This window comes from Camelina sativa, chromosome 17 (assembly GCF_000633955.1).
Source record: "Camelina sativa cultivar DH55 chromosome 17, Cs, whole genome shotgun sequence".
In the NCBI taxonomy this organism is placed as follows: Eukaryota; Viridiplantae; Streptophyta; class Magnoliopsida; order Brassicales; family Brassicaceae; genus Camelina; species Camelina sativa.
The window spans coordinates 6,639,314-6,661,469 of NC_025701.1; the positions used below are offsets into that span (position 1 = coordinate 6,639,314).

At 35.3% G+C, this 22,156-nt stretch overlaps 5 protein-coding genes across 6 annotated transcripts; 2 read left to right on the forward strand and 3 right to left on the reverse strand.

Annotated features, from left to right (window-relative positions):
* On the reverse strand, nt 623-2,780 carry LOC104755740 (zinc-finger homeodomain protein 4). 2 transcript variants are annotated; one of them, XM_010478197.2, is made up of 2 exons: nt 2,447-2,780; nt 623-1,919 (listed from the first exon to the last, which is right to left on the reverse strand). In XM_010478197.2, exon 2 carries the CDS (start codon nt 1,827-1,829, stop codon nt 873-875), a length of 957 nt encoding a protein of 318 aa, XP_010476499.1. In that variant the 5' UTR covers nt 1,830-1,919; nt 2,447-2,780; the 3' UTR covers nt 623-872. The 2 variants fall into 2 exon arrangements, with proteins under 2 accessions (XP_010476499.1, XP_010476498.1); XM_010478196.2 differs by having other exon boundaries at nt 623-1,915; nt 2,447-2,778.
* LOC104755741 (NADH dehydrogenase [ubiquinone] 1 beta subcomplex subunit 3-B-like) lies at nt 8,555-9,862 on the reverse strand. The gene is made up of 2 exons (XM_019239370.1): nt 9,557-9,862; nt 8,555-8,812 (listed from the first exon to the last, which is right to left on the reverse strand). The coding sequence occupies exon 1, from the start codon at nt 9,845-9,847 to the stop codon at nt 9,587-9,589; it is 261 nt and encodes an 86-aa protein (XP_019094915.1). The 5' UTR covers nt 9,848-9,862; the 3' UTR covers nt 8,555-8,812; nt 9,557-9,586.
* On the reverse strand, nt 10,157-14,641 carry LOC104755742 (protein STICHEL-like 1). The gene is made up of 6 exons (XM_010478198.2): nt 12,176-14,641; nt 11,857-12,076; nt 11,217-11,732; nt 10,657-11,131; nt 10,492-10,573; nt 10,157-10,399 (listed from the first exon to the last, which is right to left on the reverse strand). The coding sequence occupies exons 1-6, from the start codon at nt 14,168-14,170 to the stop codon at nt 10,316-10,318; spliced, it is 3,372 nt and encodes a 1,123-aa protein (XP_010476500.1). The 5' UTR covers nt 14,171-14,641; the 3' UTR covers nt 10,157-10,315.
* Nucleotides 17,608-20,444, forward strand: LOC104755745 (pentatricopeptide repeat-containing protein At1g14470). The gene is made up of 2 exons (XM_010478200.2): nt 17,608-19,328; nt 20,298-20,444. Exon 1 carries the CDS (start codon nt 17,638-17,640, stop codon nt 19,273-19,275), a length of 1,638 nt encoding a protein of 545 aa, XP_010476502.1. The 5' UTR covers nt 17,608-17,637; the 3' UTR covers nt 19,276-19,328; nt 20,298-20,444.
* LOC104755744 (ankyrin repeat-containing protein ITN1-like) lies at nt 20,155-22,025 on the forward strand. The gene is made up of 2 exons (XM_010478199.2): nt 20,155-20,883; nt 21,029-22,025. Exons 1-2 carry the CDS (start codon nt 20,287-20,289, stop codon nt 21,809-21,811), a joined length of 1,380 nt encoding a protein of 459 aa, XP_010476501.1. The 5' UTR covers nt 20,155-20,286; the 3' UTR covers nt 21,812-22,025.

Here is a 22,156-nt window from a genome sequence, read left to right on the forward strand (position 1 = left end):
ATAATTATTCTATACATAAAACTAAAGGAAATTGAAACATGTGAATAAACAAGAACATAGCATCTTAACCACAAATCCTATATAGGGTTTATACAAATTAATATTTACCTAAAAAGTGGAACTGCTATTTAATTAATTAGCGAACATACGTAATAAACAAAGAGGGTTAATAAATGTGATCGCTTGTGACACCAACCACATATTTACTCAACCTTATACGTCACACACGAGAGGACATGACTTGCAAACTCGTTAGTACACTCTTCAGATCTCCATTAGCAGAAATTTATTATTTTATTTTCTTTCTCTAAATATTTCTCCAATTTATTTCCCCCTAGCTAATCTTCTTCTTTACAAGAGCCATAAGCCTCTACTCCGGTGTTTGATGATCAAGTATAAGCTAAGGCATGAAGATGAAGTTGTGGTCCTCCATAAATACAGTATACATCTTAGATATTTATACCGATTTCAAAAGTCATGTACATTACGGGGATACGTATATATATAGCCTACATTGCATGCAGATTTTGTGAGCACAATGATCACGAACTACGAAAAGTCTAATGATTCAATATGATATATATAACCAAAGTAGCTTTACTTACATACCCAAAAGAAGAAGAAGAAAAATACGTCTGGTCATACATTTATTACAACAAGGCTGACATATATATAACTTCCAAATAAATAAAACACAACAAAGAGCATAAATATTTATAAAATCCATGGATCAGCTGATAGCGAAATGAGTTTATGTATATAAATAAAACCAAACCAGCTAGAAAATAAAATTAGAACCCTAAATAGCTAAGATAACGATAGCTAAATAATAATCATATATAGATCATATTAAAATAACGTTATTTATCACATCATGGAACGATCTTAGTGATGATGTCGTTATTAGCGGACAGATCAACGTTGTTCAGATTGTTGCTCTTTTCGTTGTCGTTGTCTTCGAGGTTAATGTTGCTGTTATTGTTCTTCTTGGAGAAATGTAGCTTGTTGTTGTGCATCCAAACCTTAAGGACTCTTCTCTTTACTCCAATCTCTTCACAAAACCTTTGAACAACACAATCTTCTTGTCTTTGTATCTTCCACCCAACTTTCTCAGCAAAATTCAGCATCTTCTCCTTCTGTTCCGGCGTGAACTTCGTCCTAAACCTCTTCTTCTGGTTGTATGGTGGGTGTGGTAGCGATCTAGAAGCGGTGGTTATGCCATCTTCCTCCATAAAGTCCTCGGACTCGGAGTTGTTATGCATGTACCGGTAGTTAGAAACTCCAATTGGCATAATCATTTGGTGTGGCATGGCTGATCTGATCTTGTGGTGGTTGAGCATGAGTTTTCTCGGTGGAGGCGGTTGGTGGTAAGGAGACATGGCGGTGGCTACAGGTTCGCCTTCCACTTCTTTTCTATGGAAGTTTCTGTGGCAATTGCAAGCTGAGCAAGTGAGAGCTTCAATGGAGCCATCTTCACCACTTGGCATAAACTCTCCACACCCATCAGTAGCATTGCCTCCCATAGCTGCTGCATGGTTCTTGAGACACTCCTTGTACTTTATCATAGGCTTCTTGATGATGGCGTTGTAACTCACATGATGAGGATCTTGTTGATGATGATGATCATAGTTGTTACCATGACCATTACCATGTAGCGTCATTTGTGGTGGTTGAGTAGTAATGTTGTTGTGAGTTGGAGGAGCAGAATTAGGGGCATGAAGCTCATGATGATGATGAATCATATGACCATGACTACCATTACTACCACCACCAAATGTAGTGTTTAATGGGATGGGCATATCATGATCTTCTTGACTTGCAATTTCCATCTTGTTTTTAATTGGGTCTTCTTCAAAAACCTTTTTGCTTTTCTTTTTTTTTCTGCAATCTGTTTCTTGGTTTGGAGACAGAGAAACTAGCTAAGAAGAAAACAAGACAATTGGTGGAAAATTATTAGTGACTAAGACCAAAATGATTAAACTACTAAAGGTGGACACTTGCTTGATTAAAGTCTTAAGGAGTTTCTACTTTTTTTAGAAACAACTCACGGAAAGCAATTTAAATTATTTTACTTTGAAAAAAAAAGTTTGGAAACCCCAAAATTATAAGACAAATCGGAAGAATACAAAATAAAAAGGAAATGAAGGGAAATAAAACTCTTATTGCAAGCCTGCTCAAACAAAAGCTGACAAACGCACTTCAAAAGAAGTCTTCTACTTCAATTTAAGTGAGAAATTTATGATGACCAGTAAGTAAAAAAAAGAAAAAATAAATGGGTCATGAAAACAACTGTTCTTTCTTTGATTATCAATGTCCTCTTCTCTCCAAATTTTGATGAGATATTTAACACAAAAGAGGGAGAGAGAGAAGTCAAGCAAGACTAGTTATGCAAGAAATGCGAATCAGGTTGTTGATGAATGAACTGAATTAGGAGCTGAACACGTACCTTCACAACTAAAAGCAGCAAACCTTGATCTTACTATTTGCTTCAAAAGTTCAGAAACTCTGGTGAAGATATAGTCATGAGCATCAACCAAATAGAAACCCTTAAAGAGAAGCAAGAGAAGATTAGGGATATTAGGGTTTTGTAATGAAAGACTTTGAAGGGAGGGAGGAGACAAAGCTTTGCATTTGTGTTTTGGGATGTGAAGGCAATGTCTTAAACTAAGAGAGCTTAGGAGTATTAGTAGTGAAAGCCTAAAGCCTAAAAGCAAGAGAGAGAGAGAGATAACCAAACTAGATATTTTTCAACATTTCACTCTCTCTCTCTCCTTCCTTCACTCCCATTTTTTTTACACAGACAAATAGAAAACAACAGCATTTAATTATGCCAGTTTAATATGTTAGTATATTAATATTGTTTATAAATAAAATATAATCAATCAAATTATTTCTAATAGATATGGTTTGTCGGAAAAGTACGTTTAATTTACTGGTAGTAAATGACTAATATTATAAGAAATTTAACCTAGCTAGAATTATAGCTTTATCATGTATGATAAAGAACTAAAAAAAACAAACAAAAGTAAAGAAGATCAGAGAAGGGGAGAAACAAAGAAAATTAAAAGGTCATGGGTGATTGCTTTGCTTGCACTATCAGACATCAAATTTACACAATTTTTAGAGAGAGAAATGTGTCAGAGAGTGGTGGGGGAGACTAAGCAGTGAAACAAGCATAAAAGTACGAATAAATAAAATAAGTTAACTTTCATAAGTTAACAAAGCTAATTACAAAAACAAAATATATATTTTGTAACCATAAAATTTTAAATGTTACTTATTACGCAGTATGAAGTATATAGTATGGAGCATTGGCTGAAAAAGTCACCTTATTGTGTATAAATTACAGCTTTAGTTAGTAGTTTAGTACGCAAATCCTGGTCAATTTTGGATGATATATATGCAAAGCCATCTGAAGAATAATATTTTAAGCAACTATTTTGAAGATAAAAAATTTCTAAAATATTTTATTAAGATTAAATAGTTTATTTGATACACCTTTATAGTTAATAATTAATACTTGGGAATTACATAGAAGTATAGAACTATAGAAGTAATAGAACATTCTTTTGTTTTTCTAATTTTATTTGCAAAGGAATATTAAAGATAATTCATACGTCGTCTATAACTTGTAAGACTTTGGACTCTCGAGGTTGTCATGTCATGCATGTGAATTATATTATTAACCAGAAGTTAGGGTCCTACAATATTTCGTGTATTTATTATAAATATATAATAATATAACCCCGGAGTTAATATTCAAAAAATATTTGTAATAAACAAAAATTCTAACATTGTCTTTTTAAATTATGGTACTATAAATGATTTATCTATATCAGTAAGACATTAACAAAGTAACAATATTTAAATAATATATTGCAGTTAATAATTTTTTTCTTCAAATATATAAATAAGTACATTTTCTCTAAGTACGTAGACGATATTAGATGCACCATACGTCATTCGACGTCAATATGAACAACTCAATTCCCATCAAAAACTATATACATATATTAGTGTTTTTCCTAATTTTTAAAAATATTTCTGTAAATCTTTACTCTGGAGTTTACAATCATATATCCACCCACTAAACCAACTAAAATTGTACTACATACAAGAAAACAGCAGTAGCCATGTAAAAAGCCAGTGTATTTACATCTAATTATAATGATGTATAGTACCCTCATAATTTTTGGTAGTGTACATTAGGAAGCATGGGCAAAAAGTATCGAAAGTCAAGTGTGATCGATTCACTAAAAATAGGAAGTCGTGGTAAAATGGAGAATATTGCTTAATATTTCAGACTTACTGCTCTTAGCAGTGGTAATCATGTCATAGCCATTACAATTTAAAATTACATGTGTTTAGTGAACCCACTGTTTTTAAAAAAGGAATTTAAACAATGGCATGAATCACTTTGTTCTTTACTTATCCCTATGGTCTTTATTCTTTACTACATCAGATCACATATTTGAGATACTTTATCTTTTAATTTTTTACTTGTTTCTGTTTTGTTGTGTCTTCTTCTGGTAAATTCTTGGAATTCCTCTTTTGTCTTTTCCATCCATATATTTTTCATTGTTACTTTCGTTTGTAAATTACGGGTGACTTGACTAGTAAAGTTTAAGCTCTATGTTTATCATAGAGAATTATGAGATAATCACTCGGTCATGCATATAAATATATACTATTGTTTGGCTGAGGCGTTGAGCCCAAAACTTTGGATAAATTTACAGTATTATACTAGTAGTATATTTTTAGTCTTTTTCATCTATTTTTTTTATCTATCAAGTAACAAAATAAAATAAAAAGGGTCCACAAGAATAAATGACGTTAGGTCGATGGTCCAAAATTGTTCACAATTTTCAAGATGTTCGTATTTACTCGTTCCCCTTTTATATTATGACGCTTTATTTTGTTTATATATCTCTTTTATTCTTTGCTAAAGAGTTTGTATATCTCTAAGTTCTATATCGCTTATTTATTTATTTTCCTGTATATCAAAATAAAATCAAGATTCTATACGTATTCATTCTTACGGCAATAAAGATTTATTCCTTTGCAAGACGAGTGCAATTTTTTTGTATTAAAATAGTTTAAGATCAATTAATAATTCTTTTTCTGAGTCCCATTAATTATATATGTATAGTATATATCACGTTATCACATTTCTATCTTTTAGTGATGTACTTGAAATTCGCACATGAAAGTTCTCTAAATTACAGCTAGCTATTTTTATACTGTCAATAAGCAAATACTCTAATAATAATAATAATAAAAGTTAGAATTAACAAACCCATCGTATTAAAAGACAGTTATAGTATAGAACTCAATCATAATACTAGTTTTTAAGTGACAAGCGTGCAAAGGCGGACGATTTGTTTCTCTTTTTAGATGGAACCATCAATTTTTGGTCAACCAAAGATTGTATGCTTCAAAAATAACACAAACTTCTTTTAAGATGCCGACTCTCTTTTAACAATATATCTTTTATCAGAGAAAGAAATTCAAATAAGTTCATTATTGATCTTTATCTATAGTTAAGATTTCAATCATTTCTGTGTTAGATAATCAGAATAAAGATTCAAGTCACATCCACCTTGACATATATATCATGATGAAGTAATTTTAGGGTTGGTTAGATTAAAATAAGTATGATAACAACATCATTTGCTATAGTTTTATTAGATTGGAAAGGTATTGATTATATCTCTTAATTTATGATTTTTAGATTTTATAATCTCATGCATGAATAATTCCTGACAATATATATATATGAAATGAAGATATATATATATATAGTTTTGGTTTTGGACAAATGAATCGAAATGACTAAACCTTATACGCCTTAATTTGATCATATATATCAAGCATGGTTGACTTCTGAGAATACATAAAAACGTATTTTTGTAAGTTCCATCATTAGATATACATCAACAAGCATTTAATTTGTAAGCAACACCAACAAAAAAAATGAATCTTAAATTTCACATTTTAGTCATTCTCTTCCGCATTCTTATTATGCATGTGTGCTGTCCTTTGCTTTTCTCACACATCATTTTGATTAATCTCAAAGTTTTGGGAAAATAACAATTTTGATGCATTTTTTTTGTTATGTATGCGGCCATTTAATTATATATACCACTTTAAAAGAAAATGATTCATCTGTCGACTTATGAATTCAATCACAAAACTTCTCCAGTAATATGTGTAACCAATGAGTAATTAAAAAAAACCGACACTATGAGCCTTATATAAGACAAAAACTAAGAGGAAAGGATAAAAAAATTCAGCCGTTGGGAACATTCTCACTCTTTATAAGTATTCATTTTTTTGTTTAATTAATTCCTTTTGGCATGAGATTCAAAAGCCCCACACCACCACAATCCAAAGAAAAGTAAAAACATGTTTAATTAAGTTTATTCGGTTTCTCGGGATTTCCGACATCTAATCATATGGTTATATCAGTAAAACACAGAATACCATGAACTCTAAAAACCCAATGTAACATTCTTATAGCTTAGACCAATATGTGTGTGTGTGTATATAGTTACATACTGTACTATATAAACTGCATTCATGTCCAGCTAGCATCATATCTACATCATGATTTTATCTTGATAAGTTGAAAAAGATAATATAATTTGGAATTGTTTTAAAGTAACCTCGCTTTGAATCTTAATAATCCAAAAGAAAAAAAAAACTAATTATTAGATAATGAATCAAAATTCAAAACCTAAAGTAAAATACTTAGGACTAAAGAAAAAAAAAAGAATATTTAAAATGACTTAATTACTTCATCTACAATACGTAGTACGTACACATCATGTTGTGTATATTTTATCAACTATAGTCTATATGTATAAACGTCAGTAATTATTAATACAGATACAAAAATTATAAATTAGCGCACATATATATATATATACACATTTAATTATGTATACTAGAAACGGTGCAACAGATGAACCGGGGACCAATTCCATGGACCAGCTCATAGCCCATTTTGCTTTAAATGATCTAATTAAGAAAATGAATAAATGGTTCTTGATGTGTATATATAGTGGAGGAATATTGCTTATCTTTGTAAAAAACAAAAAAAAAATTCAATGTTATCTACTTTATTCCTAAATCCTAAATTACCAACCAAACAATATATAACAGCAATTCAAATGGAACATACAAAGAATCTTCATCTTTTTTTTTTCTAGACAAACAAGACTTTAGTTTGAAAAAGCATTACCTTTAAACATAACTGACGACGACGTATTGTAAGATATCTATACTCGTTTTCTATTAATTATTGTCACATTGACGAAAAAGAAGAGTCATTTGTTTTGATTACGATGGATTTACGTATGTGGTATTCCGCCGCTGACCCGACCAGTCGAGATCATCATAAATTTGTTTTTCTACATTTGAAATTAATTTGTTTCTCCGAGTAATGTGAAAATCATGTAGGCTCTATTTTTGAATTTTGAGTAAGAATAACAAAGAGAGTAATAAATATTATAACGTTTCAGTCTAGTGGTTGGTCAAATTTTTTTATAAAACATTTCTATCAGAAAACCTGGATTTGAATTTTTAAAATATGACTGCAGATACAAGATTCAAATAGTTACAAAAATTTTGGTATACTGTTGGAGTCGTCCGTCAAAATCAATTAGATGAATTCTAACCAATGGGATTAAGATTCATAATTAATTTAACCATGCATACTGTTGTGAGAATATATAAATCATTATTTCTGTTTAACAAAATAAATCATTGTTTGTAACAGTTACATTGTCATATTAGTTAAAGACTAAAAGTACTGCTTAATAATAATAAAAAGATTTACTTATTTTATGTTGTTGTTCACTTCTTTTTGTTAACATTAAAAAGTATTTGAGAATTTACATTCAGAGAAAATTTCTGGTTAGAAGAAAAAAAAAAAAAAAAATTTCTGGTTACTTTAAGAAGAAAAAGATATAATTTTCCCTAGTATCGAAATACTTTCTTACAAAGCAAACGCACGAGTTCTGGTGTTATTTTAACACTATTATGGGGTTTTTACGTGCAATCAGTTTTCTGACATCTGATTCCTCATCTCATACATCTATTATTATTATTATTATACTATCTTTGTTTCACTTTTTTTCTATTTGTAAAAAATTATATATATTCGCAAGGTACAGTTTCATGGCAGATGAAATGGACGTAGCGTGTAAGAAAATACAAACCCGTACCTCATAATTTAGTAAACAAAAGGATAAAGTTAAAAAGAACAAAAACATTATAATTTATCGTCTAAAATAGTTACGTACTCCATTATTTTCTGACTATACTTACTGCAACGACACTCACCTTACTTGGAATTTGTTTTTTTCCCAACATGATAATTGAGTGTCACCAATTCAGAATTGTAAATATCCCTTTGTAAAGAAAAAAAAAACAACTATCACAATGCTTAATAAATTGGGCCTCTTATTAAAACCTGCAGGCCCATTTTGAAAACCACACAGAAGACTTCGAATCTATAGTACTACTGGTAAAGAACCTGAAAGCTACTATCTCTACAAACGACGCAGTTTTTAGTCAAGTATCAACTTAAAACAGACAAAATCAAGTACGAATATGCAATCTCTTAAACTTGATAAGGATACAAAGCAAACCTTTTTGAGCCAACAAGCTTTTACAAGTCAACATAGAAATCAAAATTCATTGTGTTCAATTGAAATATGAGATTATTAAGACAATCCAATGGAAGCTAGCAAGTAACCGAGAAGAAGCCTGGATGGAGTTCACAGCCTTGTGCCACTCTTTCAAGCATCTGCAACCAGACAACAATTTTTCCGTGTAAGAGATCTGATTCAAACTGAAACTACACTTTAAAAACCAAACTACTCATTGGACAGCAAGGTGACAGACAGTGCTCTTACCAGCAAAACTAAAAACTTGTAAAATGTTAGTGATTTTGAATTAATCTACTCAACCTTAACTCCTATGGGTTATATTTTTGAATTTTATTTCTGATCTGCTTATCCACGAACATTACAGAGTCAAGAGAATCATATGAAGAGTGCACTAAACTTAGGGTAAGAACTATAAACTTTGATCTAAGGCCATTGATTCCTTCAGGCATTTTCAAAAGCTCGCTATTCATTTGTCAATCTTAATCCTCTCAGCTCTCAAAATGTACTTTTCTATCTCCACTATAGTACTCATGCAAAAGCTAAGTAAGACAAAATCACCAACTTAAGCTGGTGGAGATAAATAAAATGGAAAAAAAAAAAAAAACATTTCCAGGTTCAAACGAGTTAACCAACAAGAATCAATTTTGTTTTGCTTACGGCTTACCCTTCAATATATCCAAAAATATTTGAAGATAAAAATCAAAACTTTACCAGAGAATCTCAACAACTAAGATCAATTTTAACAAAAACGAGAAACATCTGATTCAAAACTAATCAAGATAAAACTACCTCTCTCTCTCTATGCGTTCTAATCAAACTAATCAAGATAGAACCAATCAATCAATCAATCAATCAATCAATCATCAACGAATTTTATTTACCTCATCTAGTTAAGAAGAAGCGATTGCTCTTCAGTGAGACGTAGCAGGCTGTTCCTGGTGTTGGTGAGCTGATTTGGAAGGAACCGAAGCTTTGCTGTAGATCTGCTCACCGACGAGGTAGACGCAGAAGGCAGCCACGCCGATGCCAAGTCCTGGAAGAGCGTGTCTCATCTGGTTCGATAGCATCGGATGCTTCCTCCATTCATCTCTTCGCCGGAAAAATTCGCCGGTTGTTCCCAAAGGCTTCGCCATTTTTCTCAGGTTTGTTTGTATTCGATTGATCGATCTCATGGGAACCGTACTATACTACGTTCTCTTTTATCATGGGCTTCTTTGATATATATGGGCTTTATTTTTAAATACTTGGGCTCTTTTATTGAAGATTCAAAATATAATAATGTCAGAAAATAGTATTTTAGTTTCATTATTTTCATAAGTGTTCATATTTATTATGTATTAAGTCTTGTACTTGCGTTGGTGAGTTCATGTGAGTAAAAGAGATGGACATATTAATTACACATAAACAGTAAATTAGACATACATATCATTTTAAGATATTTTTCGTAAATGTGTCGAACTGAATCCAATATATCCACTAAAGGCAATAAACAGTAACTTTCCTATCAAATTTGAGTACTCTAGAAAAATACATATCTTATCATTTACTTATTTGCTATAAAATTCAATTTTAGCATTTAATTACTTTAACTTTCCTATTTTCTTTACTACACAGTAAATATCACACAGTAACCTTATTTTTTACTTCCTTGGTTTAGCACACCCACTGAACAAGGAGAAACGTCTCTCTCGACTTCTTCGTGATCGCACAGCAGTCCCTTTGATCTATAATTTAAGTCACCAAAAACGTAAGATAATTAATAAATTCGTGTTTTGTTTCATTTCACCATTAAAGGACATTTATACAATCAACTCACTTTGTTTCTTCTTGGGGACTTTTGTGTGTTCCAACAGAAAAGCAGACTGCAAACTCCTCTCCCTGATTCTGATTCATATCCTCTACACAAACCAAACAAGACATTCTTTGTTAGGACCATCTTACTTTTATTCGGTTTTCTCTTCGCTGAATCAAGATTACTTACAGATTGTCTTTGTTGTTTGTGAAGTTGCTGTTGTGTAGTAAGCTAGGAGAAACTGGACAATGCTCCATTCTTTTGCCAGTCTGATTCTCCTGAAACTCACCCATTTCACAGATCTTCAAAACTTGAACTCCATTCGTGTCTTCTTGCGGTAGAACTTGATTTCTTTCGGGTTTTAACCGGCCTTGTGAACCAGGAGTCTTTTGTAACCACTCAGTTTCTAATCTCTGTTCTTGGATGATTGCTTCGATCCTTTTCATTGGAATCTCATTCCCACTTTCAGTATCTGAACTAGTTGTAACTGCTATTTGTCTGGTCTGCTTGGAGGTGAGTAACTCAGTTTCAGACAAGAGAATTATCCTGACCTCTACGTTTCTCCGTAGTACCATTTCAATCGAGTTTGTGACACTACTTAAGAACCTCTCAGCTCTCGCTTTGATCTCTCTTTCTCCAAATGCAATATAAGCAACTAGAATACCTGCAAACAAGACTCTATTAGTATGCAATCGCTTGATTTTTTTTTCCTTCAGATGTAAAGTGATTAAGAAAAGTTCTACGCTTACCTTCAACTTCACTGATAGATAAAAGCTTCCCATGAGCATATAGAAGCTGCTTCAATGTCTTCGAATGACATTTGTCTACACATTTTATCCAGATATCATTTAGTTTCTCAGAATTTCTGCAAGTAAGTGTCATGGTGCTTGCCGTTGTATCGTCATGCGAGGCAGTGTCACTCTCTACAACTTCGCTAGACGTGGAAGACAATTTCACTTCATGAACAAGATTTCCGCTTTTTCTCATGGAAGTTGGGGATGTTGAATTACTACTACATTGAAGGCCTAATCTCTGTTTGTAAGCAGTAACTTCCCTTGAAATGCTTGACGGGGGATCTTCAGTTGCTCTAAAGCTTTGCCTTCTACTGCTACCGGTATGTGTGGTTCCAGGAGAAGGCATCGAACCAAGTTGTAGCAAGGTAGCTATGAACCATGTTGAACGATCAGTAGAAACTCTTAGCTGCTTCTCAGCCTCAGAAAGAAGTTTCAAAGCATGCTTTAGTCTCTCCATATCAGCTTCAGTCACTACAAAAAAAGATGAATAAGATTGGTCAATATATGATCATTATGTCTCGCTGTGGATTCCAATACTTATCAGTTTCATTCAAGAAAATTCAGAACTAACGACTTTGAAGTTCCAGAAACTCACAGTTCCGTCCATCAAGGAAGGCTTCACTGTACTTTTCGTCCAAGGCCTTGTATGCTCCAGCAATGATATCCATGATAAGACTGGCTAGTTGAGACATCATGAGTATTGGGTCAGCTCCTACGTCCAGTAACTCTCTAGCTTTCTTAACGGTCTCTGCCGTGTCAGATGACAATGCTAACTCCAAAAGTTCCAGTAAATTTTCATCTGAAACAACACCCACCTGCACAACCACCAGAAAGTCACATTTTAAATTACTCATTGGTTTAATTTTTACCTAATGCAAATGAAAGGAAACATAGAATAAAACATCAAAACTTACAAGCTCATTTACAACATCGACTGTGATTCGTTTTCCCATCAAGCTCAACTGATCCAACATAGTTTCAGCATCTCGAAGTGAGCCATCAGCATTCAAAGCAATCAGGTCCAACGCCTGAGACTCCACGTCTAGATTTTCATCTGAAGCAATTTTCCTTAGTCTCACAACAATGTCACCATCTCTGACTTTGTTGAAGAGGTAACTCTGACACCTTGACTGAATGGTCCGAGGAACATTGTCAAGGTCGGTCGTAATACATATGAAGACAACTTTCTGCAGAGGGTTCTCAAGAAATTTGAGTAAAGACAGCCACGTCTTAGATGGTAATAAATGACACTCATCTATCACAAAAACCTTGAATCTTGGGGAACTCTGTGGAGCTAATGTCAGAAGTTTTTGCAAAAGATAAGTAACTTTCTCAGCTCCATTCTTCTTACCAGCATCAAGTTCCAATAGATCCCTACTTTTCCCCAACATGTAATCACTGCACTCTTTGCAATACCCACAAGGTTTCATGTCTTGAGTCGACAGATCACAGTTCAGGGCAGCCGAAAGGATTCTCGCAGTAGATGTCTTCCCAGTTCCTCTAGGACCTTGGAAAAGATAAACATGAGCAACCCTACCCTTTTTCACAGCGTTCATTAGAGATTGAACAACTAAACTCTGTCCGATCAATTCATCAAAGAACATAGGCTTGTACTTATAGCTCAAGCTCTGGATACTTCCCGATGTACTTCCTTCTTCTTCTTCCTCTTCTCCTCCATCCTGACTCTTACAACTAGTAGACCATCTCCTCCCATTTAATCTACTTTGAGCCTCTAAGTCAACCTCTCCGAAATCAGTAGAAAGATCATCATCACTACACCCAAATCCAATAGATGAACCTCCTCTACTATTACCACCATATTTGAGCAAAGGCAAAACACCCTTTGCACTTCTTAAAGCAAGTTTCTGTTTATCATACCTCCCAGAAGAATGTCTATGTCTACGATACACTGACTGACTCCCGCATAACATACTACTCCCAGTCTTTCTAAGTGTATCCGAAAAGGAAGGTGAGCAACAACTCCTACACCCACCTCTATGTTTCAGATTCTTCTTTGTCCAATAAAAAGGAATCCCGCAACCTTGTCTCCCTGTAAAATCCAAGTTATCATCATCCAAGTCATCATCATCGTCCTCCCAAGATCCAAGTGTGCTAGGATTACGAACAGCATACATGTTGTTGTATGAGCTAGTCGACAATGCAGGTGTACTGTTACACGTATGAGAAGAATCCTCTCTCTTACTAGTAGCTCTCAAGAACTTAGAAGAAGAGTGTGACCAGTTCTTGTGCTTAAGCTTCAAAAGCAAAGGAGATGATACTTTAGTGACCTTCCGTGGATTATCCGAATTGCTAAAATCCTCTGTTTCGTCAGATAACTCAACAGATGCATCTCGCACAACACTTAAACCTGACTCAGCGTGAAGATGACGACTTTGAAACTGCCTAGAGCTTCTTCTTCTTCCGAGAATAGCTTCTTTAGGTTGATGATGATAACTCTTCTTCTTTCTAATCTTAGCAAAACCAGGTGACACAAGATTCGAGTCTCTGCATCCGAAACCCATGGAAGCAGATCGAGTTTTCCCAAGATACGAATCACCACCGTTCCTAGCATCACTCACATCATCCTCATCATCATCTTCACTGTTTTTAGAAAAACCACTCTTCTCACTCGAAGTCCTCTGAGCCTTCCAATTGTACAAAAACACCTTCTTCTCCTTGTCCTTGTCTTTCCCGTTCCCAAAACCTCGACTACTCGGAAAATCCAACTGGTTGTTACTGCTCTCCAGCGGCGGCGGCGGGTCAGGGACGGATCTAGAGGAAGGAAGAGGAGATTTCCAAGAGGAAGTGGTTCCGGGATCAGGTAAACCCTTGGCAACTTTCCTGATTTGTGTAAGCTCCTTCTTCATCAGATGCAATTTGCTTGGATCCGAAATCTTTAGACCCGACATTTTTTTCTTCTTTCTTCTTCGTCTTCTCAAAGACAAGAACAAAAAGAATCACTCTTTCTTCCTACTGCTCTTGTCTTCTCAAGTTTTCAGACACATTTCAATCGAAAACGACAATGAAAATTGAAATCTTCTCCGTCGATTTTTATAGCAACAAAAATTTAAGCCGGGAACTTTCACCTGAGTGAGAGTTATCAAAAATTTTGAAAGAAGACTAAGAATCTTTTGTTTCCAGAAACTGAAGCCTATGACTATGAGAGCGAAAGCGACAATATGAGTGAGAGAGAGAGATGAAGAAAAGGATTTGTTGGGAAATTCAAAATATTCACAGGTCTTTGCTGTTTTTTTACTCCCTATTCTTTTCTTTAATTTTTAAAAAGACACGAAAAGAAAATGTGAAAAGGTGAAAAAAATACAATAAATAGGGTCGGTCGGGAAGGAGCGGTGACGCTCGGGATTCTCCTTTATTCTACTACTACTGAGTGAGATGGTCTCTCTCTTCTCTTGTGTCAGATCTCAAAAAAAAAACAGTCGTCCTCAGTTCTCACTCTTCTCTTGTGTTCTGTCTTTCTGTGTTTTATGTTTTTGTACTTCTCTTCACCCAACTTTCACATTATCAACAAATTTTCTTCAATTTTTTATTTATTTACTAAAAGTTTACATACAACAAAATTGAAAATTGTATAATAGAGCCAAAGTACAAAAGAAAACGACTTTGGAATATTATTTTAAAGAAAAATATTGATATTTTGAATTATTTTTTATTCTTCTCCAAAATAAGTCATATTTTTACTTCGAGATCGGCGAGGAGAAGTACCCAAAGGCTTAAAAGGCCAATTATTATTTGTTTTTTAGCCAATTTTATTGTTCTTGCAACGTGCTTGTCTAAAAACTCTCTAAGATTATGACAAGTTCTGACATTTTGCATGTCTAATTAATCTGAGACCAATTATGTAGGGGAAAAAATCCGAAAAATACGTTATCTAATTTTTTTTTACGGTTTAATTCCTCTAGTTATTAAATTTCCCAAAAAATACCTGGTTTAATTTCTTTTGTCTTTAAAAACCTTCGTCTTATAAATATCGGTAGATCCATACTTAAAACATATCGATTGTTAACTGTAATGATGGAATTGTTAACTATGGTTAAAATTTAACCCCCACATGTTTAATTAAAGATAACAAATGATACTGTTACCCTCTTCTTCTTCTCTTCCACAAATCGATCTGTAAACTATGAGCGATGATCATACCAGAGACCAAGAGCCCCAGTAGCGAAGAGAGCAGTCCAAGTTCCCCATTCATCGTTCGGAGAAATGAGAGGCATACTCAACGATCTCACAGTAACCGATCGGATCGGAGAAGATAATTCTGGTAACGACGAATCCCGCAAGAGAAACATATCGCTTCCGTTACGGAATCACGAGAATGAGAAGCTAAGCCGTGAAGGAACAGGTTTAGCCGATAATTTAGGAAGATCCTTGCGTGAAACAATGTGCGAGCGGCGGTGAAGTATCTCGATGACGGCAACGAGATTTCGGTCACATTGAGTAACGACAAGCTCGTCGCCATTTTATTCGCGGCAACTTTACAACGAGAAAAAGGGGAAAAGTGAGTGAGTGATTAGTGAAGTTGTTGACTCATATTAGAGCATGTGCGTCAACTTTACTTATATACTTCATTACATACTTACTACATTGAGCAAAACCAAATCTAAAATCAAATTTAGAGATTTATGGAGACCACATCTTAAGTAACGGTGATGGCTAAGCTTTTATACAGCCGAACCGAATCTAAAATCAAGTTTGATTCTTAGGTGAAGTTGATTTTGCATGTATATATAAAGAGAGGTTTTAATTTTTGTTTCTATGGGAGTTAAGAAATGAAAATTCGCAAGTGGTGGTGATTGATTGTAACAGGTTGGAGAAGACAAGGGTCGGAGCTGCGATGAGTGGTGTGTTGGTCAGCACTCTAGTTGGGCTTGCAGCTAGCAATCTAGGGGTCATTTCTTCTCAAGCTCCTGTTTTTGCTGTAGTTTTGAATTTCTTGCTTCCGTTAGCAGTTCCTCTGTTGTTGTTTAGAGCTGATTTGCGACGTGTGGTTCAATCTACTCGAAAGCTTCTCTTGGCCTTTTTGATTGGATCAGGTAATAGGTCCCTGTCTTGTTATATCTTAGTAACAGGGTGGTACTGTATCAGCAAAAGGCTCATAGTTTACATATCGATTTGTGGAAGAGAAGAAGAAGAGGGCAACAATGTCATTATTTATTTTTAATTAAACACGTGGGTGTAAATTTTAACCATAGTTAACAATTCCATCACTACAGTTAACAATCGATATGTCTTAAGTATGGATATACCGATATTAATAAGATGAAAGTTTTTAAAGACAACTGAAATTAAATCAAGTATTTTTTGGGAAATATAATAACTACAGGAATTAAACCGCCAAAAAAAATTAGATGGCGTTTTTCGGGTTTTTTCCCAATTATGTAGTATATTTTGAATCATCTATGTTGTGATGCTTGTACAAAACCTACTTATAAGTACCATCATTTCAGCTTCGTTCGCAAAACCATAATTTAGTTGCATTTTCATAACAAAAAATATAATCCACATTTAATATATTCGGTGACAAATGTCTTCACTCTTTCGAATCGTACGTACATCTTAGCTGTTTTTATTGTTTGGTCCGTTTGAAATGTCTTTCTTACAAAAAAAACGAATTTAAACAGCATTCACATGATTTGTTTATTCTATAAGATCGCGTTAATAATGTCTACATACAAATATGTATTTTAAATGCATACAAGCTCCTGGGTCCTTATAGTTTGTGTTCTTTGACTAATGCATTATAAAATCTAGCATTCATATATGATATATGCAAAAACAAATTAAACGACGAAATGCAGCACATGCCACTATTTTGTTCCTTTTGCGAAATTTGATGTGGCCCTCTCAAATTAATTTTATTCATTAATCTGCTAACTTAATTAGTAAACGTTGTCTCCAATTGTAGTAGACAACCTTATCTAATACCCAATGAGGAATATAGACGACAAACGATTGATTAATCTGGTCGGTGTACATCCTCCTTAATTAGATGGTCCTTTTTGTAATTACAAGGTCCCCAAACTCCGTAAATTTACAATCATCATCGCTGTCAATTTTGGCCTAAAAATATATAATGATTGAATTGATACATTCGTAACTTATGATTAAAATTATTACTGTATAATGTCGTACCAAATCCAATCATTTCTTAAAAAATGATTAACCAATTGATGAAAGCTTAATGCTGTGACTGATGCATTGTGGAAAACCTCCAAAGGGCATCATTGTATTACATATATAATGGGCCTACAATTCTAATAATGGGCCTAAACGAGCCTATAAAAGCTATTCAAATATATTTTACCTCTTCCCCGATACGAAACAAAAACGAAAGACAGAGAGTGAAGCTATCTCATGTATGTCTCGAGAGCTCACTGTATCTCTTGCCGCCATAGCTTCGCAAGCTCTAACATTTCCTCAGTTAAACCAAATCCATGCTCATCTCGTCGTCTTCAACTCCCTCCACCGACAAAGCTACTGGGCTTCGCGTTTAATCAATTGCTGCACGCGCCTCCGTGCGCCGTCTTACTACACGCGGCTCGTTTTCAATTCAGTGGCGTTTCCCAATGTCTTCGTCGTCACTTCGATGTATAGATACTTCTCGCACATGGACATGGCGAATGATGCTCTTCGTCTCTACGAACAAAGATCCCGTTGCGGGATGATGCCTGACGCTTGGTCTTTCCCTGTTGTGATCAAATCGGCTGGGAAGTTCGCGGTTTTGTTCCAAGCTATTGTTGAGAAATTGGGATTTTTCAAGGACCCTTATGTGAGGAATGTGGTAATGGATATGTATGTGAAGCATGAGTCAGTGGAGAGTGCACGCAAGGTGTTCGATGAAATTACTCACAGAACGAGTTCTGATTGGAATGTGATGATCTCTGGGTATTGGAAATGCGGAAACAAGGAGGAAGCTTGTAAATTGTTTGATATGATGCCAGAGAATGAGATTGATGTGGTTTCATGGACGGTGATGATTACTGGTTTTGCAAAGCTTAATGATTTGGAAAATGCAAGGAGGTATTTTGATATGATGCCGGAGAAGAGCGTTGTTACTTGGAATGCTATGCTTTCAGGTTATGCACAAAATGGGTTTACAGAGGAAACTATTAGATTGTTTGATGATATGTTGCGACTTGGAGTTGGAGTTAAGCCAAATGAGACCACATGGGTTATTGTTATTTCTGCTTGTTCTTTCCGTGGTGATCCTTCCCTCGCTCATTCACTTGTAAAACTCATTGATGAGCAGAGAGTTCGGTTGAATTGCTTTGTGAAGACGGCATTGCTTGATATGCATGCTAAGTGTAGAGATATTATATCTGCTAGGAGAGTTTTTAACGAGTTTGGTACGCAGAAGAATCTTGTTACTTGGAATGCTATGATTTCTGGATATACTAGAATCGGTGATTTGAGTTCGGCTAGGGAGCTTTTTGATACAATGCCTGAGCGGAATGTTGTTTCTTGGAACTCGATGATAGCTGGGTATGCTTACAACGGACAACCTGCTCTAGCCGTCGAGTTTTTCGAAGAGATGATTGATTATGGAGATTCCAAACCGGATGAAGTAACAATGATTAGTGTTCTCTCGGCTTGTGGACACATGGGTGATCTAGAATTGGGTAGTTGCATTGTAGATTACATTGGTAAGAACCAAATCAAGCTGAATGTTTCAGGATACAGGGCTTTGATCTTCATGTATGCAAGGTGTGGAAACCTGTGGGAAGCAAAACGAGTGTTTGACGAGATGAAGGAAAGAGATCTTGTCTCTTATAACACGTTATTCTCAGCTTTTGCAGTTAATGGAGATGGGGTTGAAACGCTGAATTTATTCTCAAAGATGAAAGGAGAAGGCATTGAGCCGGACCATACGACTTACAGTAGTGTCTTGACGGCTTGCAACCGTGCAGGATTACACAAAGAAGGCCAGAAAATATTTGGATCAATAACAAATCCATCGGTGGATCATTATGCTTGTATGGATGATTTGTTGGGTTGAGTTGGTAATCAGTTGTCAATGGATACACGCTCTTCAATGCCAGCCTAAACTCGGTGAGTTTTATTCCTTAATTCTCTGATTCAATATAAAAGTTTAAACCTCTTTCCTTTAAACATCTACTAGAATCTTTAATCCAAGCAAATGATAGAAACCAAAATTCAAACTAACTTGCAATGTAATATGTTCGTCATGTTATGTCCCACCTTTTGCCTTTTTTTTTGTTTTGTTTTTCCTTCAGTTGTTTTGTCTCATATGCACTTCGTGTGGGAATAGGATATCCTTAAAGTGATTTGAAAAAGTAATACCAATAGGTTTCTTTATTATTTGTTACATGTGAGTGCATTTCCTGGTATCCGACTGCACCACATATCTCCAATTTTGGAAGGGCTTTGCCCGGAAGACTCAAAAACTCCAAAGTGCTGTTGCCGTCGGTTTTGAGAGAGAGAGAGATCTAGGAACTTATACTGCATAATCTAACCGCAAAATCAATATATAGTTACATTTATTTTTCAAATAAATTATGATATCTACACGGATATATCCCTTACAAGTTTTAAAAGATTAATTATGATTTGTGGCAGTCTACTAACGTAGATTATGTAGGGTCAAACAATTTATAGTCGGTTGGCTTTTGTCATCCCACGCAAATAATCTTATCATTTTTTGGTAAAATGTGAGTGGTTGAAAACTCTTTAGGACCTACCTCGTGTTGGTATGGAAATAAGTCATCCATTGGAAGGTGCGATGGTTCTTGGCTTCTTGCTATGGAACTTCCTGGTAAAATGCCAAAGTACCTAACATGTTTTGTCAACTCATTCCGTGTGGGGTTCACTTATTCATTGGTATTTACTTCGAAGTTTTCTCCTGAAAATGCTCAAGCTCAACAGTTTCTTTTGTTTTAAGAATGTTTATAACCTGAATTTTGGATAACGAGGCCACAATAGAAAACCAACATCTGTCAAACCTTTGTCTTGATCACTTAGTTTCTGGCTAAAACACTTTTTTTTTTCTATGGATCCTAGACTTCAACAAGCTGCTGAATCTGGAAGCATCGATGAGTTGTATGCTCTTATTGATGAGAATCCATACATACTTGATCACTTTGATGTGGTGCCATTTGTGAACACTCCCCTCCACGTAGCTGCAGCTGCAGGGAAGAAACAATTTGCCATGGAAATGCTGAATCTTAAACCCTCTTTTGCCAGAAAGCTGAACACAAGCGGCTACAGTCCACTGCATCTCGCTGTGGATAATGATCAAAGAGGCTTTGTCTCCAGGATGCTTTGGCTTGATCACAGCCTTGCCCGTGTAAAAGGGAGAAATGGCATCACACCGTTTCTTTCCCTAGTGTTAAGAGGAAACGCGGATCTTGTGGCAGAGTGCCTCCTAACTTCCCCTGAATGTATCGAAGATGTGAATGTGAATGGCCAAAATGCACTTCATCTAGCTGTGATAAATGACAGATTTGAAGTTCTCCAAGTCCTCACGGGATGGATCCAGAGAATGAGCCAAAAAAATGCTGACTCGATCGAGATTCTTGTTCTGAACAAAAGGGATTTCGGCTACAACACAGCCTTGCACTTTGCAGCATATAAGAATGATCATCAGGCATGCTTTATTTTGTTTCAGTTCTGTTTTTGTATTTCAGATATAAAAGCTCTACTAAGTGACAATGAGTCGAGTGGAATATGATTATTCTAATTGAGAATCTTTCTGATATGAGATTACTAATAGAATGATCTATTTTGTGTAGGTAATTAGACTTCTACTAGAATGCCGGTTGGTGCAGCGGAACAAAGTCAATGGTGCCGGTTTAACATTCCTTGATATCTTAAGAAATCAGGGACAGAGAGCTGCAGGGGCAGAGTTAAGAAGCCAGGGACACAGAGCCGCAGGTGGAGAGTTAAGAAGCCAGGGACAGAGACCCGTGGCCGTGGGTGTGGACTTGGATTTGGAACAAGTTGTTGTAAAAACTGGGTGTAAAGAGGCAGCTTCAGTGCGAAAATCCAAAGCAAGGTCTGAATTTTTGAAATCACCAATCACTTTCGTGACATATTGCTCCACGAGCATGAGACGCCTAAGGTCTAAAACTTCTGATGATGCTCGGGGAGTGTTCCTGATTGTATGCGCTTTGATAATAACAGCCACTTATCAGACTGCCCTCCAGCCTCCCGGAGGTGTACACCAATCTGAGGACGCGAATGCGGGTTCTGTAGTGATGAAACAGACATTCTTCATCCTTCTTTGGGTTTCCAACACCGTAGGTTTCTGCTGCGCTTTATTCTACACCTTTTGTCTCATACCACTTGGTAGTATGTTTGCTACGTGGTTCTTTTGGACTGGGACATCTCTGTGCATTTCTTATGCACTAGCAATAGCAGTAATCTCACCACATCCTCTAGTGTTTCTTTCAGCCACCGTTGCCTTCTTCCTGCTTTTTGCTCTCTTTTTCTTGTTGGATGCTTTCGTAACTGGTTGGCGGAACCATGAGACGGTGGCACCTAAGCCCCGATTGAGCTGGTTTTGGAAGGTTTGATATATCACTACTATAACAGAGGAGAAGGCTTTGAGAATGCAAACGATGTAAGCCTTCAACATATGACACATCTCTCTTATGAGTTGTGACTTGCAATGTACTGTGCCAAGTAGTAAATAGGCTTATATATATATGTAAAATCTTGGTATTTTAATGAGTTTTATTAGGTTTTAAGCTGTTTCAATCCCAGATAGAGCAAGCAAGAAAAAACATATTGATTCGTCTTCTCCCTAAATACTTGTTCAGTTTTGTAGTTCAACTGTGATAATTATGTCCTCTTTTACAGTCTCTAATGTTACTGCAATCCTTCATGCTTTGATCTTCTTGTTGTTACTGCAACTCGGG